This window comes from Eurosta solidaginis, chromosome 1, assembly GCF_040869045.1.
Source record: "Eurosta solidaginis isolate ZX-2024a chromosome 1, ASM4086904v1, whole genome shotgun sequence".
NCBI lineage: Eukaryota > Metazoa > Arthropoda > Insecta > Diptera > Tephritidae > Eurosta > Eurosta solidaginis.
Window position 1 is genome coordinate 275,467,192 of NC_090319.1, and position 20,194 is coordinate 275,487,385.

The 20,194-nt window shown below is 38.8% G+C and overlaps 2 protein-coding genes across 10 annotated transcripts in view; both read right to left on the minus strand.

The window, feature by feature from the left end:
- LOC137237334 (glutamyl aminopeptidase) overlaps positions 1 to 20,194 on the minus strand; it is a 152,890-nt gene that overhangs the window by 83,564 nt on the left and 49,132 nt on the right. The gene's annotated exons all lie outside the window — the stretch shown is intronic.
- The window catches only part of LOC137237337 (uncharacterized), an 84,537-nt gene continuing 76,699 nt past the window's right edge, over positions 12,357 to 20,194 (minus strand). Inside the window, exon 4 of the mRNA XM_067760862.1 lies at positions 12,357 to 12,767. Coding sequence (XP_067616963.1) covers positions 12,725 to 12,767 — 43 coding nt within the window. The 3' untranslated portion in view covers positions 12,357 to 12,724. The remainder of the gene's footprint in view (positions 12,768 to 20,194) is intronic.

Sequence of the window (20,194 nt, forward strand, 5' to 3'; positions counted from 1 at the left end):
ATGTGCAAAAGCTCAACATGTACGCTAGAGAAACATTCGAGTTTACGTCGTACTATATGAATGGTATTACATGCCTTCAAGTGTACATAAAATTTTAATACACGGAGCTTCAATAATAGAGCATTTTGGGTCCATTCCTATCGGAAAGTTGTCCGAAGAAGCCGCTGAATCCAGAAATAAAGATTTTAGAGCATATCGTCGAGACCATGCAAGAAAAATTAGCCGCAAAGCCACAAATGAGGACATTTTAAATAATTTGTTAGTTACTTCTGACCCATTTATTTCATCGAGGAGATCGAAATTATCTAGTAAGCATGAGGAAATATCCGAAGAAGTGAAATATCTACTACTCCTACCGCGAAACCGCGACTATGCTACAGAAAACTAAATATTTTAATTTCTCAATTTTAATTGGGTACGAATATACAGACTAGATACATATGAAACGCAAGATTTACTTAAAATAATAAAAATTGTTTTTTTTTGTTTTTTTTTTTTTTTTGGTCTATTTGGAGATTTCATGGACTTTTGACGGATAGAATAATTTTAGCTTTTAATTACTCTTTTGGTACTAACGAAAAAGCTGGAAGAGCTAAATTTTTGATTTGAACCTTTTTTGTATTGTTGAATGTAAATTCAATATAAAAAAATTAAATGTATAATATGAATTATCTAATATTTTTGTTTTTAAATACTACCCAGAATTAAAAAGTGATTCGCAATACTAACATTAACAAAAAAAAAAACAAAAACAAAAAAAAAAAAAAAACGCGAACCTTTTCGAACCATGAAACCGAGTACATTCCATAGTATATAATCCTAACTATATAAAAAAATTAATGAAGTTTGGAGGAAATGTGAGGAAAATGAGTTAACTGTAAAAATGTGATTTTTCCCATACATAAAATTTTTTTGTTTGCTATAACTTTTTTGTTTAAGACTTTATGAAAAAATACTCTTATATAAAAACGTCATGCAATGAGACTTAAAATCGATCCCTATCAAAGATTTTGTGTTATTAACTAATATTATTTCATTTCCCTAAGTCCACTGAAAGCCAAATCCAGCCTACTGTGCGGCACCGCCCCTTTATGGCTAAGCAGTTTTCTATTTTTCGGGAGCCATAACTCGAAGAAAAATTAATGAATCGTAATGAAATTGTGTACACATATTTTCCTTATAGCAGAAAATATTTCTTGTAAAAAACGGACGGGATCGGTTAAAGACCACGGCAACTTAGATATAAAACAAACTTAAAGGACTAGAATAATAAGCTGTTACTTAGTAAAAAATAGTTTTGAATCAATGATATTTCACTTATCAAGTTTTATTGTAAGAGGAAATGGGCAGACATTTTTTTAAACGGGCGGTGCCACGTGTTATGTAGAAAAGTAATTTATCTGAAATGAAATGTACAATTGAAGGTCACGCTGAGTATATAATGTTCGGTAACACCCGAACTTAGACACCTTTACTTGTTTATACGTAGAGTCAAGTTATGACTATTGTAAGGAGCAAGGTGAACTTTGAAAACTTATTTGTCCTTAACACGAATTTGTTTTTAAATTTTTCAATAAAAAGCGATTTATTATTTTACTAATACGAAACTTTTCGTGTATTACTTTTCCGATTTTCTTGCCTACATATTTTCTAAAATATCAGGTGGGTGCGCTGTTGCCGCCACATAATGGTTCCAAGTTTATTTTAGCTGAAAACTGTGTTTAAAAGGTCTATGACAGACCAAAATTTTAAATGCCATTTTTAATTAGTGATGAGCGCTATCCCACTATCCGTGATTGCATCACCACGATTGAAATATCTCTAATAGTCATAACTATTGCTAACCAAATATGCCAGTTATTGGCGAATTTCCTTCAGCTGTTTAGCTCGATTCTTTTAAATGGAAATAACCTCTGGCAGTATTTTGCCAACACCGGTTACGGCGATATTTCTTCATGGAGAAAGAAAGTCACTTCCTACAGGCGACGTTATTTTGAATTGAGGCTTTTCTAAACGAATTTTTGATCTGATTGACTGCAAAAATTTAGTTGTGTTAATATATTAGAAATTCGTAATATATCGGGTGAAAGATGACAGCAACTATAGCAAAAATTAAGTGTAGTAATGTGACAATTTTATGACAATTATGGCAAATATAAAAAGCTTATTAAGCGTTTATAATGACATTTCCATGTAAATTTTCTTTTATAGGATCCTAATAACTATAATGGAAATTTTTAATTATATAAACAAACAATTCTTATTTACGCATATTCCGGCGACATAAAACGCACGTGGCTTTGACAAAACATTTTGCTATACTTTTTCTTAAGAAAATTTCCTAGTAATTGTTTGTTTATATATATGTATGTATTTATACATATACACAGGGTGTTATGTGGACCGTGCCCAGTGGCGGATTTACGGGGGGAACTTTCGGGTTCAAATCCCCCCACCCGTGGAGATGTTCATAGAAAGTACCAAAGTTAAAATGACGGTGTTATCGGTAAAACTTAAATAAATTAACATATGCACTTTTATTAAGAATATCAGCACTGACCGATTTTGGCTACGAACCAATTTTCATGTCGTAAAAAACGTACGAAAAATAGTTTAAATTTGCTTCAGCTTGTAAAATGGGCATCACAAACCTGATAATTACAAAATTGAAGAAGATGGTGTAGATGGAGGTATTTTTCGTACCTTTTTTATGACATGAAAATTGGTTCGTAGCCAAAATCGGTCAGTAAAATATGGCTGTATATTAAAGCTTTAAACATACACAGCATAAAGAAACTAATTTTTCGCATAACTATTTCCCAATAACCGCCTAGGTTTTTTGAAAACCTCTTCTAGTAGTTCGTTTACAGAAAGTGGTATATCATAATGGATATTCAATGAAGCGAGTCCATTCAAACGTTCTTGACTGATTGTACTCCGCAAGTATGATTTTAATCTTTTGAGGGCAGAATGTTCGAAAGCATTTGGTTTCACCCTCTGAAAAAATAAGATAAATAAGAAATATAGCATACAAATTTTGTAGGTAATCATCAAAATTGTATTGAGGTGGGTGGGTGCACCAAACATGTTTTTAAAATTCTGCCCATCGACTCGTCTTCTCCACACTGTGACTTCGATTGCAAACTCGGTTTTGGAACAACTCACAACACTTTCATAAAATTCATGCAGTTTACTGCATTTTTCAGCGTTGTACTCATTTTTGGGGGAAAAACCACCGAAATTTTTTAGTTGGTGTTTCATGTAACGGCTATTGATATGAGTTATGAACGCATCAAGGAATGGAATATCGAATGCGATTCTATAATAATCTCCGACGCTCTCAGTATCAACGTTGCATCTATTTAATTGCTGTTTACTGGTGCGTGGCTTCTTGTGTAGCGCAACTCTCTCAAGGGGTTGCCAGCGCTTTATATAGCTTATCTAACCCAATTGTCAACCTCACCTACACGTGGCGAATCTCGTTTCATTAACAGCCGAGGCTCTGGCGATCCCGAACTCCTGATGGATCAAGTGAGTGGGAGGGCGGTATAGCCTAGAAGGTTTCATGTGGTCATAACAAATCGTTTCCCGAGATGGTTGGGCTGGTACCTTTATTGTGCTTGTTACCGGAACGTACCGTATCTGCATCCGGCAAAGGACCATCAACATCGATAACACTCCCCAAAGCCTTCGGGGAGTGTCCTTATCGGTGCAACAACAACAACAATAACTGGAATTGCACGCTAGAAATAGCAGCTTGAAACTGAGAAGCTTGTGCTGAAGCTTTGTAGTGTTCCCCTTCTGCTATCTCTTCAAAGGCTTCGACTATTGCTTGCTGAAGTTCAATGTAAGTGGATACCGCTTCATGACATTGGCCCATCTTGTTGGGCAGACACTTTGTAATTTTTGTCTTCGACTTCCTTTTTATACGCAGCTGTACTTGTACACAGGGTAGTATAACTTTGATTGAATAACGGTTGGTTGTACAGGTATAAAGGAATCGAGATAGATATAGAATCCCATATCGTATCATCAGTATCGAAAAAAAATTTGATTGAGCCATGTCCGTGTGTCCGTCCGTCTGTCCGTTAACATGATAACTTGAGTAAATTTTGAGATATCTTCACCAAATTTTGGTACACGAGCTTATCTGGACCCGGAATAGATTGGTATTGAAAATGAGCGAAATCAGATGATAACCACGCCCACTTTTTATATATACATTTTGGAAAACACAAAAAACCTGATTATTTAGTAAATAATACACCTAAAATGTTGAAATTTGACATGTGGACTGATATTGAGACTGTCGATACGAATTTGAAAAAAAATTTAAAATGGGCGTCGCACTTGTGATAAAATCAATTTTACAAATATTAGTAATCATAAATCAAAAATCTTTAAACCTATTGTAACAAAATTCGGTAGAGAGGTTGCTTTTACTATAAGGAATTCGGTTAAGGACCACGCCCACTTTTATATAAAAGATTTTTAAAAGGATCGTGGACGAATAAAATAGGCTATATCTTTGTAAAAAGAGCTTTATATCAATGGTATTTCATTTCACAAGTGGATTTATAACAATAAATAGGAAAAACTTCAAATTTTAAAAAATGGGCCTGGCACCGCCTCTTTTATGACTAAACAATTTTCTATGTTTCGCGAGCCATAACTCGAAGAAAAATTTGTTCAGAATAGAACCATATGTATATGTATTATTGCGCAGCCTTGTAACACTATTAAGCACACAAAACAAGCAACAACAGCATTTCAAATGTACAGCTGGGGTATGTAATGTTCGGTTTCACCCGAACTTAGACTTCCTTACTTGTTGCATAATCGAAATTTTTTTTTTGAGAACGGAGCTTCCCGGTACCGGGCAACCTCGGGAAGTAGTGGGATGGGCCCCAATAGCAAAGATGATGGTGTGAAGATGATAGCGTGCGACAAGTTCGCGAGCTTGCGGTGGTTGGAAGTGGTTCCAAACCTCCAAAGGTAAGGCACGAACGCCTGGTTTGAGGTGGTGGATAAAGTGCAAATCCTCACGGTATCAAAAGTAAAGGTACCAAAAGTAAACGTCGGAGGATACACTGCACTTTTGCAGAATCAAAATGCGAACATAGCGACACAGGATTGGAAGGTGCTTACTGTATCTCGGCATACGGAGGAAGGTCAGTTCTACATCTTCCAAATAAACCATACAAGGATATTTAATAATTTGGGTAAATTTTAAACAACGTGACATCAGGACGGACAAGGCGAAAGCTGTTTCGGTTAAACCTTGTAAATCTCTTCAAATCCTTTTCTCCCGGGAGTGGGATTTGAACCCGCACTCCTACGATGGTTGAAGTGTTACAAACACATTCAGCCACGTCATGCCTTAGTTGTTGTAAACCTTATCCCAATTGCCTTCTTTGCATATTTTCTTTATTCATAGTCCATACTTCGTATGGCATCATATGGAAAAGTTATGCGTTGGTAAGGCGGGTTTCAAAGAAACTTGATGTTGCTTTTGTTCTATTTTATAGAACTGCAACGAATTAAACAATGTTGTCTATTTGTATGAGTTTTTAATCGAAACAGCTGTCGCCTTGTCCGTCCTGATGTCACGATGTTTAAATTTTTTCCAAATTATTAAATAAATTATAAACTTATATACATTTAAAGCAATAAGGGTAATACCCGCTTAGAAACTCATACAAATACAAGGATATATTATACATGCAGCTTGGCAAAATGTTCTGGGTACAGCCGAAACTTACGTGCGACTCAGGAAAAGAAGAATAACAATCCTAACACGCTAGAATTTGGCGAAGTCAAAAAGGTCCTCAAAAGCCCAAGAGAAAAAGGACAGGTGGAGGCAGCCGACGTCACCAGAAAGGTGTTAGAAGAGGACCAACAGCCAAATGGTGCTGCGAGTCGCACAGAGAAACACCCGGCACAGCATTTACGACCCGAGAAAATAAGTGCCGAAGATACCAATCGCATTTGAGGCTGAAGGGGGCCTCGGAAACTTTTAACCAAAAGGGCAAGGGTGGACGAAGACGTCAGGATGAAGTTGCTGGAGGGGGACAAACAGCCCAATGGTGCTGCGAGTCTTACAGATAAACCTCCAACACAGTAAAGTGTCGTCGAGCGAACTCCTCCTAATCCTTGAGGAGGGTTCGTTTGAAGTGGCGTTGATCCAAGAGCCGTAGCACTCATCGCGAGGAAAGGTTTCTAGACGAAGTGGTGGCCGTTGAGCCGAAGAATAAGCAGGCAATTATCCTGGTATCCTGATATATGTCCCATGCTGCGGATGTTCCACAGTCGGATTGCAAGAAGCTAGTACAGGACAAAGTGCGCAAAGAGCGGTAGGTCATAGGCGCGGATGCAAATGGCCACCACCATGCGTGGGAAGGAGGATATACGAATTAAAGAGGCGAATCTCAATTTGGTTAAAATCTGCAAACCAGTTGGCAGATAGCCAAAAGGATAAGTGTCCCTACATGCATTAGTCCAACATCCAGCAATGTTCTTGATATTACAGTGAGATCCGAACGTGATATATCAAGGTATTATTGGATGGTTCTTTATATACCATCATTCTCCGACCATGCGCATATCAGGTTCAGCATTCCCCTTTAGAAACCCTAGGTCAACCAACTGGACGAAATTCCAGAAACAGGTAGAAACAAAACTGGTACAACCCAAAGAGGTTTCCAATGTGGGGAAAATGCAGGAGTCTAATGAGTTCCTAACAAGGACGCTTATGACTGCGTACAAAAGATCATGCTAAGAAGATTCAGAGGAAAAGCAAAGCCGACATGGTGGAGCAATTAGCTAAGTCTTCTAAGAAGACAACTGAAAGAAATGCTTAAGCTAGCAAAGTCTGCGGAAAGGTCGAGTACAGGGATCCACTGAGGATGTACAAGCATGAAATTTCCAGGGCGAAGAAAATCTCATGTAAAGTTTCTGTGCGTACATAGAGTGCTCCAGCGAAACACCACGGTTGAAAAAAGTCCTAGCAAGGGGAAACATAGTCCAGGGACTAATAAAGAAAGATAACGGGGAATGGTCACGTAATAGTAAGGAATCCCTTGAGGTGCTTTTCGATACACATTTCCCATCGGTAGATGACTTGGAAAAGCCAGCAGACAGCACTCACACTTCGATCATCGAGCGGGTAGTGCCGGGCTTGGTGACCGATACCGAGATCGAATGGGCGGTGAAGACGTTTTCTAAGTTTGAATCGACGGGCCCAGATGGTATATTCCCGGCATTGCTACACATTTCAAGTAGAGCGGTCGTGACATAACTTAAAATAATATTCGATGGGTGTACAAGACTGAATCATGTATCGCCTTCACGTGAATCCCAAAGACTATAGACCCATTAGCTTAACATAATTTCTGCTCAAAACCTTTGAGAGGCTGGTAGATGTGTACATAAAATCCAACGTGGATGAAAAGCTGCTCTCCAAAACACAACATGTGTACACCAAAGGCAATTGGTTAGAGACCGCATTGTATAGGGTGGTAATAAGCATAGAGAAAGCCCTGGAATATAAGGAATATGCTCTAGGAGTCTTCTTAGACATTGCCGGGGCTTTCGATAATGTTTCTAAATGGGCGATTTTGGATGGTCTTAATTACGTTAAAGTACATCCAGCCAGGAAGATTACCTCACAATGGGGATTGTATGAGGCCACGAAATCAGTGGACAGGGGCACGCCGCACGGAGGGGTGCTATCACCTCTGCTGTGGAAGCTGGTCATCAACCAAGTGCTCTGGCGATTCGAAGAGAGACTCGTTCAACTTACGGATTTCGCAGATGACGTTGCAATTGTCATAAGTGAAAGTGCCTTCCAACGACTAGCTCCTTGATGGATCGGGCGCTTCGGAATATTCATACCTGGGCATCTAATGTCGGGTTGACAGCCAACGCGGAGAAGACGAATATAATATTGTTTACAAAGAGGTACAAGGTCCCAAATTGGACCAGGCCAAAGTTAGGAGGGGTGACCCTACAGGAGAAATCTTGAACAAAATATCTAGGAATCATCCAACGTGGAAGAGAGTGTGAAGAAGACCTCAACGACACTTTTTGCATGTACAAGTATGCTGGGGTGTACGTGGGGTTTATCGTCCTCCCTTTCTATTCTATGGAGTTCTTGATTAGTGGAAAGCCACACAGAAAACAACCTACCTCAAAAAATTAGAGGGAGTAGGCAGACTATCAATGCTTGGCATTACGGGAGTCCTGAGAACAACCCCGACAGCTGCACTGTATGCCATTCTGCACATTCCACCTGTAGACCTGGTAGCAAAGAACATAGCTTTAACTACTGCAACCAGGCTCAGTGCCTCGGAGAAATTTAGGGACCCTGTATCATACGGCCATAGTAATATAGCACCATCAATTACAGGACGAACGGACTACCTGATTCCCTATCTGCGCTTCAAGGGAGATCTTAAGACCACAATAGAGGTGGGTGTTTGGCGGAAGGGTGCTCTAATGGCGGACGAGGCGATACATGTGTACACAGGTGGTTCAAAGGTAGTGGAAGGAGTAGAGTCTGCGGTATACAGTGTTGATCCGGAAATAAACAGATCCTACAAGTTCCCAGATTACTGTAGTGTTTTCCAAGCGGAAATATTAGCCGTAACCAAACCAGTAGAAATACTGTAAGAGAATAGCTTAAACTGCAACCGTGTTAACTTTTATACTGACAGCCAAGCAGCAATTAAGGCAAAAATCTCGCACGGCACAGCATCTAAAAGTGTGTTAGAGTGTAAGCAGTCTCTGGAAACAGGGAGAAGTAAATATGTATATTAGGTCCCAGGGTATATGGGAATAGATGCGAATGAAAAAGCAGATGAACTAGCTAAAAAGGGCGCATCCCCTGAAGCTTGCTCCATAGACGTCCCAATTATATTGGGCGAGATTAAGAGAAGGCAAGAGGTGCACATTATCGACCAAGCGGGAAAGGCGTGGGTTCAAGCCCGGAGCTGTAAAGTGACTAACAAAGTTTGCTTCTATCTTTATAAAGAGAGGGCAGTGGACTCATGACGGGTATTCTGACTGGACACTGCCTTCTGGCGTCACATGAGTTTAAATTAGGTTTGGTCATTGATACAGATGTAGGAAGTACGGTTTGGAGAAGGAAACGATCGAGCTCGTTCTGTGCTCGTGCCCTGCACTTGCCAGGCTAAGACTCCAGCTATTACGAGTGATACAGCTGTCGGATATAGAAGCGGCAAGTGGCTTAAGTCGTAGAAAGAGGGCGGAGTTATTTATAACATTGGTCCTGGATTTTGGTAGGGTTTTTCCGTTTGGTCATTAAAATAAACTTCTGCTAACACTACGGACTCACTCAGTCTATGTGAGAACCTGATGGACCGACCAGTTCAACCTAACCTAACCATTACCTATGTACCAAGTTTCATACATATTGCTCAGCAAACAAGCCTTCGCCAACTAAGATTCTTGCCCTGACTGCCTGCGGAGCGAAACACAAAACTCCTTCGTAGTGTACACGAGTAGTGCGCGCATTCGTGCATGCCCGCTAAGTTGCTTGTCTTGAGTATTTCAATGCACACTAAGACTTCTGTGTAATATCGTGACAAACAAAATACACAAAAACAATTCGAGTTTCCCCAAGTCTTTTATTACTTTGTGTTTGGCAGTGTGTATCGTAAAGTCGAATACTACACGATGGAATTGTGCTGATAAACATTTTTGTTGATAGTTGGCCACCAGGCCAATCATCGACCTCACCCTTACTTGAACAATGCTAATACAGTTTTTTCAAAGAAATTTCTTTTAAACATTAAATCAAGTTTGTTGATCATTTCATGGCTTAACTATATGGTTGGCTCCTGTCTACAGCAGCAACAATACCTTTGTTCAGATTGTCAAAATCTGCGTGCTGGCGGTGGCGAATGGAATGGAATGAAAACATAAAACTTGGCAGATTTTGTAAGTTTTAAGAAAATATTGTGGACGTGTTGCTTTTAATTTGAGTTTGCCATCTCCTTTTGACAACTCCTACTCCAGAGAAATACAAAAAAATTAGCTGGTGAGTTGGGCCAACCATATAGTTGACCCATGGATCATACATTACCTTTTTGATTTATTCGACATTTGTAAGTTTTTAGTTGTGATCGTTATTTTTTTTGACACAATAATTGTTGTTTGCTTGCTTTCTTTATATTTCGTATATTAATTTAGGTGGGAGTGGTAGAACGCATGTGAGTGGGAGTACGAGAGAAAGTGGGAGTGGAACCAAAACGTAGATTCGCGATATATCCGTTATTATTTGAAGGGGTATCCAGTATTTGCTGTATAGATTCCATATATGAGATAGCTTCGGAAGGAGAGATAGAGGGGGTGGAAGAAGGAGTAAGCATGGAATGAGAGTGGGAGTGGAAATTAGGGGGGGGGGGGTAATTACAATGATAAAGGAGTGAAAATGAGGGGTAAAAGGAAATGAAAGGAATAAGAAGGAGAAATGGATAAAAAGTAGTAAAGTTGTAGACTGTTCGATGATATAGACAGTGATGGAAGGTAGGGAAATCCAGTTTTAAAATACGCGGGTAGGACGACCTCTGCCGGGTACGCTTGTACACGGTTAGTTTTCAAATTTAGATTATACCGGTCTTCGCTAAAATGAGTGCGCAGAACTAGGTTTCAATTTTAATCCAGAGAGGTCTACAACTGCATCTAAAAAAAAAGAAACATCTATTGGACCGACTGAGATATAACATATGTGGAACAATTCATGTCAAAACACCTTATAAGTATAACGAAATGTTTCGAAAAATAATCTTTAACTTGCAGCATTTTTCACAAATGAAATGTTTCCTGTATTAACATCTTTGTTCACGGTATGGGGGAATCCTGAATATAAGATTTTAGATGTGTAATATTTTAATATGCTATATCCCAACAAACATTTATATTAGAGAACGATTAGAAAAAAATGGTATTTCCGCAAGGTAAAAGGTTAGAAGACAATTTACGAAACGGAAAACGGGACTTTGTTCTCGATATCGAGAAAAGGGTTAAAATTCTGATCGAATTGCAGCGTCAATTTCAATTTGGTTTCTAATGTTAATTTTTAAATAAAGCGCAATTAGATGCAATTATTTAAAATCAATTCGATTTTCATAGCTTTTTTATATCAAAATTTGTAATGGGTTGTATGCTTATATACTTGATATGAATATATTTCAAATGCTTCTTATAATAATTCAAAGCCTACCAATATTTTCGCACAACTTTCGCCCTTTCATGTCCTGCGAATAATCGATAACTGTGAGAACATCGCACTTTAGCCAAAGAGCATAGATATAAGAGACACCAGCTGGGCTTGTCGGGCAGAACTACAATTTGCCAGGGTACCTATTTCTTGGGCTCGACCATTTCGTCTCTTCCTATTTTTCGTAATTTGTTGTCGCATATTTTTTGTTTTGCCTGACGAAAATTAAGAAGAGAAGAAGTAAAAATGACAGACATTAAGTTATTTTTGGCATTTGAGCTTTTATGAAATTTTGTTTACTTTTGTACAAATGCTTAGAAAATGCAATTTCATACAAAATAGCATGTTAATACTTTTATATGCAATATTTAGGCAATAATGAGAGGTTTTATGACCTTAAATAAATAAATTATAGCGGGTTTGAATCGAGCTCAAGGCCTAACAATAATTATTTTATCATTATTATTGTTATGATAAATTTTTTCTTAATTGAAATTGAGCTCGATTTGAACCCGCGATGTTACAAATCAGTAGGCCGATATAACAACAAAAATTGTTAATACATCCCAGAGCACGGGGAAAAAGTGCCAATAAAATATGACACTATTGGTAGCACTGCCATCAAACAAGTCCAATTTTCACATTCATTCTGCAACAGATGTCGCAGTGTTGTGAATATCAATTGGCAAGAACCAGAATGGAAGTAGGATTAATGAAGACAAACAAAAAACCGCTGTGACGGCTGAATGGTTATAGCAGCGGCGCCTAAACGTTGCCGATGAAGGAATTTAGCAGTTCCCGAAATGGATCCATACAACGAGCTTTGGCAGTTGTCGAAATTTTTTCTTTCTTCTATTCTAATTTAATCATTTTTTCAATTAAGAAAAAATTTATCATAACAATAATAATGATAAAATAATTATTGTTAGGCCTTGAGCTCGATTCGAACCCGCGATCTTACAAATCAGTAGGCCGATATAACAACAATTGTTAAATAAATTATATAATAGTTCAATTTAATTAATCAGGGAAGTAAGAAAAAGTTTTTATAAATAGTTTTCTTAGGCTTTTTTTAAACGATAATATAAATTCAAAAGGATTTTTTGTTCGAAAATTAATGTATTGCACCGAATTTTGGGAAATTCCGCTTATTTGCAACGTTCTGCTAACGTTCGAACCACTAAACTGTTGAATAAATAACTCCAATATTCAATAATGCAAAATGGTATTTATTAGACTACTTTCACAATAACCTTCTACTTATCAACAGATAGCGTACTTAAATCAAACTTAAAACAAACTTAAATCAAAAGTAGTCTTTATTAGACTACTTTCACAATAACACTTTTACTTCTCAGCAGATAGCGTACTTAAATCAAACTGAATCCATGATTGCTCAGCTTGCGGTCTTTTAATCTCTTCTGAATTGCATAAGGAAAGCAACCATTCTTAGAAATGTTTCCCAAAACATTGGAGAACCGTTCATAAATGTTTTAAAACTTTTAGTAAGACTTTTCCGAATGAGCTGTATAACAACAAAAAATACAAAAAACTATTAAGACCAGTTCAAATCTTTTTCAGGAAAAATGTATATAATATGAGTCATATGGTATATGGAAATAGGGTCATATCGGACCAGTGGCATAGTGAAGTTTTCTTGAGACCGGTGCAAATATATTTTTGCCCCCCCCCCCCCCCCCCCCCCCACACCCCTCTCCTATTATCAAAACAATAAAATTTTATATATTCAAAAATTATTAACCAATATAGTCGTAGGCTGAAGATATAATCTATAAGTAGACTCAAATACATATTTACTAATAACTAGCAGATCCCGCAGTCGTTGTTCTTCCCTAACATTGGTCTATCTGCATATCCCGGGGTGGGTGTGAGCTTAGCACCTGCTAAGCGACCGTATATGTATACGATAAGCGAGAGCACAATGGCTACTTCGTCAAAATCAACGACAGCTCTTTTAGTTTGATTTCGAAGGTCGTACATTAAGGTGAAGTCGCACGCGCGCTTAAAACAGAGTACCAAAAAGTGCGTGTGACACGTCCTCACCGTTCAAGCATTGAAATCAAACTAAATAAATAATTGATTTTGCTTTCGTGCATGCTACGAGTTCGTGTATACTAACACATTCTCAATTTGGTAACCGTGTAAATGTAGTGGTGCCCACCGCTGTGCATATCTCTTTAGTTCTAGTCCCAGTCCCAATCCCAGTTCCAGTCCTAGTTACAGTTCCAGTTCCAATCACAATCCCACTCCCAGTCAGTCCCTGGTCCATTTCCTGAAGAAAAAAGTTTTGTAAATACTAATCTAGGCAAAGGGCTACCTATATACCAAATTTCAAGTAAATGGAACTATGAACCGAACTTGTTCCAATATATCGATCCCTGGCCGGAAGTGTAGTGAATACGAATCTAGGCAAAGGGCTACCTATACACTAAATTTCAGGCAAATCGAACCGTGAATAAAAGTCATTCGAATGGATCGGTCTCTGGTCCACTTCTTCGAAAGAATTTTTCTCTCCGTGAGAATCATCCTCGTACTTAAAGGAATATCCTAAAAAAAGAATTGGCTAAATCGGTCCAACCGTTCATTTTTATATTATGGATTAACAGACCCGGCAGACTTGGTTCTACCCTAAATTTGATCTACTCGTATCTGCATAACTTTTAAGATGTTTTCATTCTTACTCTCCTTCCCCCTCTATCCCCATTTCTCTATCCTTTTATTCACTCCTCTCTCTGTCTTCCTCTCTTTCTAGGGTCTTTCTCCCCTCCGCTTTTCCCACCCTTCTTTTCTCACTACCTCCATCTCCTTACTCCTCCGTCCCATCCATCTTTATCTGTATATCTTCATCTAACTCGATCTCTTTCTAAGTTTCCTTTCTTTCTTTCCTTTCGTTTCTTTTCCTTTCCTCTTCTTTACTTCCTTCCTTTCAGAAAAGCTTACTGAACACCTTTGCAACTATTTTGATAAATGTACAAACATTACTTACGAAAAATATTGATCACTTGTAATCATTTCGTTCGGGCTACATACGTACATATTTATTTTTGTTTAAAAAATAACACTTTTGTTATGATACAATTAATTCGTCATGAGCACAACTTACACAAATTACGAACAAATTTTAATAAGAAAATTCGTGAAAAAACACATTTAGTGCTCCCATGAAAAAATAAAAAAAATTAATATTCAGTCATTTTGTCTGTACGATCAGCATACAAATTAGCATAAACAAGTAAGGAAGGCTAATTTCGGGTGTAACCGAACATTACATACTCAGTTGAGAGCTATGGAGACAAAATAAGGAAAATCACCATGTAGGAAAATCAACCTAGGGTAACCCTGGAATGTTGTTGTATGACATGTGTATCAAATGGAAGGTATTAAAGAGTATTTTAAGAGAGAGTAGGCCATAGTTCTATGGATGGACGCCATTTAGGGATATCGCCATAAAGGTGGACCAGGGCTGACTCTAGAATTTGTTTGTACGATATGGGTATCAAATGAAAGATGTTACTGAGCATTTTAAGAGGGAGTGGGCCTTAGGTCTATCGGTGGACGTCTTTTCGAGATATCGCCATTAGGGTGGGCCAGGGGTGACTCTAGAATGTTTGTACGATATGGGTATCAAACGAAAGGTGTTACTGAGTATTTTAAGAGGGATGGGCATGAGGGCTATAGGTGGACGCCTTTTCGAGATATCGCCATTAGGGTGGACCAGGGGTGACTCTAGAATTTGTTTGTACGATATGGGTATCAAATGAAAGGTGTTAATGAGCATTTTAAGAGGGAGTGGGCCTTAGGTCTATCGGTGGACGCCTTTTCGAGATATCGCCATTAAGGTGGACCAGGGGTGACTCTAGAATGTGTTTGTACGATATGGGTATCAAATGAAAGGTGGTAATGAGTATTTTAAAAAGGAGTAATCCTTAGTTCTATAGGTGGACGCCTTTTCGAGATATCGCCATAAAGGTGGACCAAGGGTGACTCTAGAATGTTTGTACGATATGGGTATCAAACGAAAGGTGTAACTGAGCATTTTAAGAGGGAGTGGGCATTAGGTCTATAGGTGGACGCCTTTTCGAGATATCGCCATTAGGGTGGGCCAGGGGTGACTCTAGAATGTTTGTACGATATGGGTATCAAACGAAAGGTGTTACTGAGCATTTTAAGAGGGAGTGGGCTTTAGTTCTATAGGTGAACGCCTTTTCGAGAAATCGCCATAAAGGTGGACCAGGGGTGACTCTAGAATTTGTTTGTACGATATGGGTATCAAATGAAAGGTGTTAATGAGCATTTTAAGAGGGAGTGGGCCTTAGGTCTATCGGTGGACGCCTTTTCGAGATATCGCCATTAAGGTGGACCAGGGGTGACTCTAGAATGTGCTTGTACGATATGGGTATCAAATGAAAGGTGGTAATGAGTATTTTAAAAAGGAGTAATCCTTAGTTCTATAGGTGGACGCCTTTTCGAGATATCGCCATAAAGGTGGACCAAGGGTGACTCTAGAATGTTTGTACGATATGGGTATCAAACGAAAGGTGTTACTGAGCATTTTAAGAGGGAGTGGGCATTAGGTCTATAGGTGGACGCCTTTTCGAGATATCGCCATTAGGGTGGGCCAGGGGTGACTCTAGAGTGTTTGTACGATATGGGTATCAAACGAAAGGTGTTACTGAGCATTTTAAGAGGGAGTGGGCATTAGGTCTATAGGTGGACGCCTTTTCGAGATATCGCCATTAGGGTGGGCCAGGGGTGACTCTAGAATGTTTGTACGATATGGGTATCAAACGAAAGGTGTTACTGAGCATTTTAAGAGGGAGTGGGCATTAGGTCTATAGGTGAACGCCTTTTCGAGATATCGCTATTAGGGTGGGCCAGGGGTGACTCTAGAATATGTTTGTACGATATGGATATCAAATTAAAGGTATTAATGAGGGTTTTAAAAGCGAGTGGCACTTAGATGTATATGTGAAGGCGTTCTCGCGATATCGACCACAATGTGGACCAGGTGATCCAGAAAATAATCTGTCGGGTACTGCTAATTTATTTATATATGCAATACCACTAACAGTATTCCTGCCAAGATTCCAAGGGCTGTTGATTTCGCCTTGTAGAACTTTTTCATTTTCTTCTTCTTAATATGGTAAGTGTCACACCCATTTTACAAAGTTTTTTCCAAAGTTATATTTTGCGTCAATAAACCAATCCAGTTACCATGTTTCATCCCATTTTCGTATTTGGTATAGAATTATGGCATTTTTTTCATTTTTCTTAATTTTCGATATCGATAAAGTGGGCGTGGTTATGGTCGGATTTCGGCCATTTTTTATACCAAGATAAAGTGACTTTAGATAAGTACGTGGGATAAGTTTAGTAAGGATATATCGGTTTTTGCTCAAGTTATTGTGTTAACGGCCGAGCGGAAGGACAGACGGTGGACTGTGTATAAAAACTGGGCGTGGCTTCCACCGATTTCGCCCATTTTCACAGGGAACAGTTAACGTCATAGAATCTATGCACCTACCAAATTTGAGGATTGCTAAATTTTTGTTCGACTTATGGCATTAAAAGTATTCTAGACAAACTAAACGAAAATGGGCGTAGCCGCGCCCATTTTGAAATTTCCTTTATTTTTGTATTTTGTTGCATCATATCATTACTGGAGTTGATTTTTGACTTAATTTACTTATATACAGTAAAGATATTAAATTTTTTGTTAAAATTTGAATTTAATAAAATTTTTTTTTAGAAAGTGGGCGTGTTCTTCATCCAATTTTGCTAATTTTTATTTAGCACATATATAGTAATAGTAGTAACGTTCCTGCCAAATTTCATCATATCTTCAACGACTGCCAAATTACAGCTTGCAAAACTTTTAAATTACCTTCTTGTAAAAGTGGGCGGTGCCACGCCCATTGTCCAAAATCTTACTAATTTTATATTCTGCGTCATAACGTCAACCCATCTGCCAAGCTTCATCGCTTTAACCGCCTTTGGCAATGAATTATCGAATTTTTTCGGTTTTTCGAAATTTTCGATATCGAAAAAGTGGGCGTGGTTATAGTCCGATATCGTTCATTTTAAATAGCGATCTGAGGTGAGTTCCCAGGAATCTGCATACCAAATTTCATCAAGATACCTCAAAATTTACTCAAGTTATCGTGTTAACGGACAGACGGACGGACGGACATGGCTCAATCAAATTTTTTTTCGATACTGCTGATTTTGATATATGGAAGTCTATATCTATCTCGATTCTTTTATACCTGTACAACCAACCGTTATCCAATCAAAGTTAATATACTCTGCGAGCTCTGCTCAACTGATTATAATCAAAATATAGTGGAGAATTAAATGTACATACATATGTCAAGCTGATATGAAATGAAAATACATACATATGTACATCCATACATACCTATGAACCTACGCCCGAAGTTAAATAACGCAGCGAAAACCCAGATTTGGGAGCAGTGCAAGAAATTCTGAAAAACAAAAACACTGCTCCAACTTAAATGGGTTGACGTACTCAAGTGTTAGTAAGGCATTAATTTATTGTAGATTTAAACGTCTGCTCATCTTTTACATATTCGTAAAACTAGCCTAAAACCGCTTCCCAGTCCGCACGTTATGCCAAGATATGATTTTGAAAAAAGTAACGAGACCGTCCAGAAAATAAAAAAGGAGGAGCAAATACTCCCCTGAAGTACTTTTTTTTAATGATCGAAAACAATCTTGATACTACATATGTATATGAAGTTAGTCCCCAAAAAGTATCCACGATATTATTACGAAAAGAATAGAGAAACGGATCCAAAACAGCATTAAGAAGGTCTCGAACACAGTCTCTAAACGGTCCCGAAATAGTTCCGTAAAATTTGAAATAGTCTTCAAAATGTGCCTCCAATAATTCCGAAACTGTCATTTAATAGTCTCATAATATCTAATCTATTAACGGTTGTAAAACGATTCCGCGCACAATCCCGATATAATCCTGAGGTTTTCTAAAATAGTCCCGAAAATATTCCGTACACGCTTTCGAACTGGCCCAAATAGTTCCGATTTCATCCTGAAAGATATCCCAAACAGACTTGACATAATTTGGGGAGTACTGAAATGGACCCGCACCGAAATTTTCCTGTAAGTAACCAGAAGACACAATCTTTTAGACTAACATCTATATAAACCATGAACCGTGCATACATCTAATCTAATCTAATATCTAATATATATTATAAATGGGAAAGTTTGGATGTTAAGATGTTTGGATATTTGGATGTTTGGATGTTAAGATGTTTGGATGTTTGGATGTTTGGATGTTTGGATGTTTGTCCAGACGTTTGTCTTTGTGACTCAATAACGCAAGAACGGCTGGACCGATATGGATGAAATTTTGCACACATATAGCCAATAGTCTAGAAGGATCTACTAGCTATATATTTTTCAAAAGGGGCGTGGTCCCCGCCCCCTAGGAACAGTTATAATTTAATTATTATATTTTTACGTCTTTGCGTCTGAATCACGCCAGAATGGCTACACGGATTTTGATGAAATTTGGGACACAGACAGTAGTCTACTAGCGAAATTTTTTTCGAACATGGAAAGAGGGGTGGGGGTCCCACGACCCTTCGAGAAATTTCATAATTTTTACACATTATAACTTTACGTATACTGGCCTTCACCAATATCACAGACTCAAGGGGTCAAATAAGTCGAGGGCTTACAAAGTAAGCAGTGACACCCTCCGCCCGCCCCCCTTTATCCCCCTCTGGTGTAAAATCCATAAATTGTTATAACTCAATCTAAATTTTCTCCTAAATCAATAGTTTTGGGTATCTGGTACATACAGAACGAGATCTAGACAATTTTGGAGGAACGATCAGTGGTCCTCTCCTCTACTCCCGCCATCCGCCCTCCATCAATTGTTTTTATTAGCACGCTTTTATTAGCTTTACCTGTATGTTTCTATCTAACTTTTTATTCGCTCCAATGCGCCTGCTGCCTTATTAACATGGTTTTATAATTAGCTTCACCTTATTTGTAATCACGTAAGGGTCATATCGAGACCCTTCCGGGATCATTTCTGGATGGTTTTCGGGATCGGTCCGGGATTACGCCGGGGTAATTTCGGGACTTTTTCGGGACTATTTCGGGATCATTTTGGGACCCTTCCGGGATCATTTCTGTATAGTTTACGGGATCCGTCCGGGATCCCGTCGGGGTTATTTTGGAACATTTTCGGGACTATTCCGGAATCATTTCGGGACTATTTCGCGATCATTTGGGGACCCTTCCGGCATCATTTCTGGATGGTTTTCGGGATCCGTGCGGGATCTCGTCGGGGTCACATGGGGCCTTTTTCGGGATCATTTGAGGGCTCTTCCGGCATCATTTCTGGATGGTTTTCGGGATCCGTCCGGGATATCGTCGGGGTCATTTGGGGACTTTTTCGGGATCATTTGGGGGCTCTTCCGACATCATTTCTGGATGGTTTTCGGGATCCGTCCGGGATCTCGTCGGGGTCATTTGGGGACTTTTTCGGGATCATTTTGGGGCTCATCCGGCATCATTTCTGGATGGTTTTCGGGATCCGTCCGGGATCCCGTCGGGGTCATTTCGGGACTTTTTCGCGACTAATACGGGATCATTTGGGAACCCTTTCGGCATCATTTCTGGATGGTTTTCGGGATCCGTCCGGGATCCCGTCGGGGTCATTTCGGGACTTTTTCGCGACTAATACGGGATCCCATTAGGGTAATTTCGGGACTATTAGGGGATCATTTGGGAACATTTCCGGCATCATTTCTGGATAATTTTCGGGATCCGTCCGGGATGCCGACGAGGTCATTTCGGGACTATTTCGGGATCATTTGGGATACCTACCGGCATCATTTCTGGATGGTTTTTGGGATTCGTCCGGGATCCCGTCGT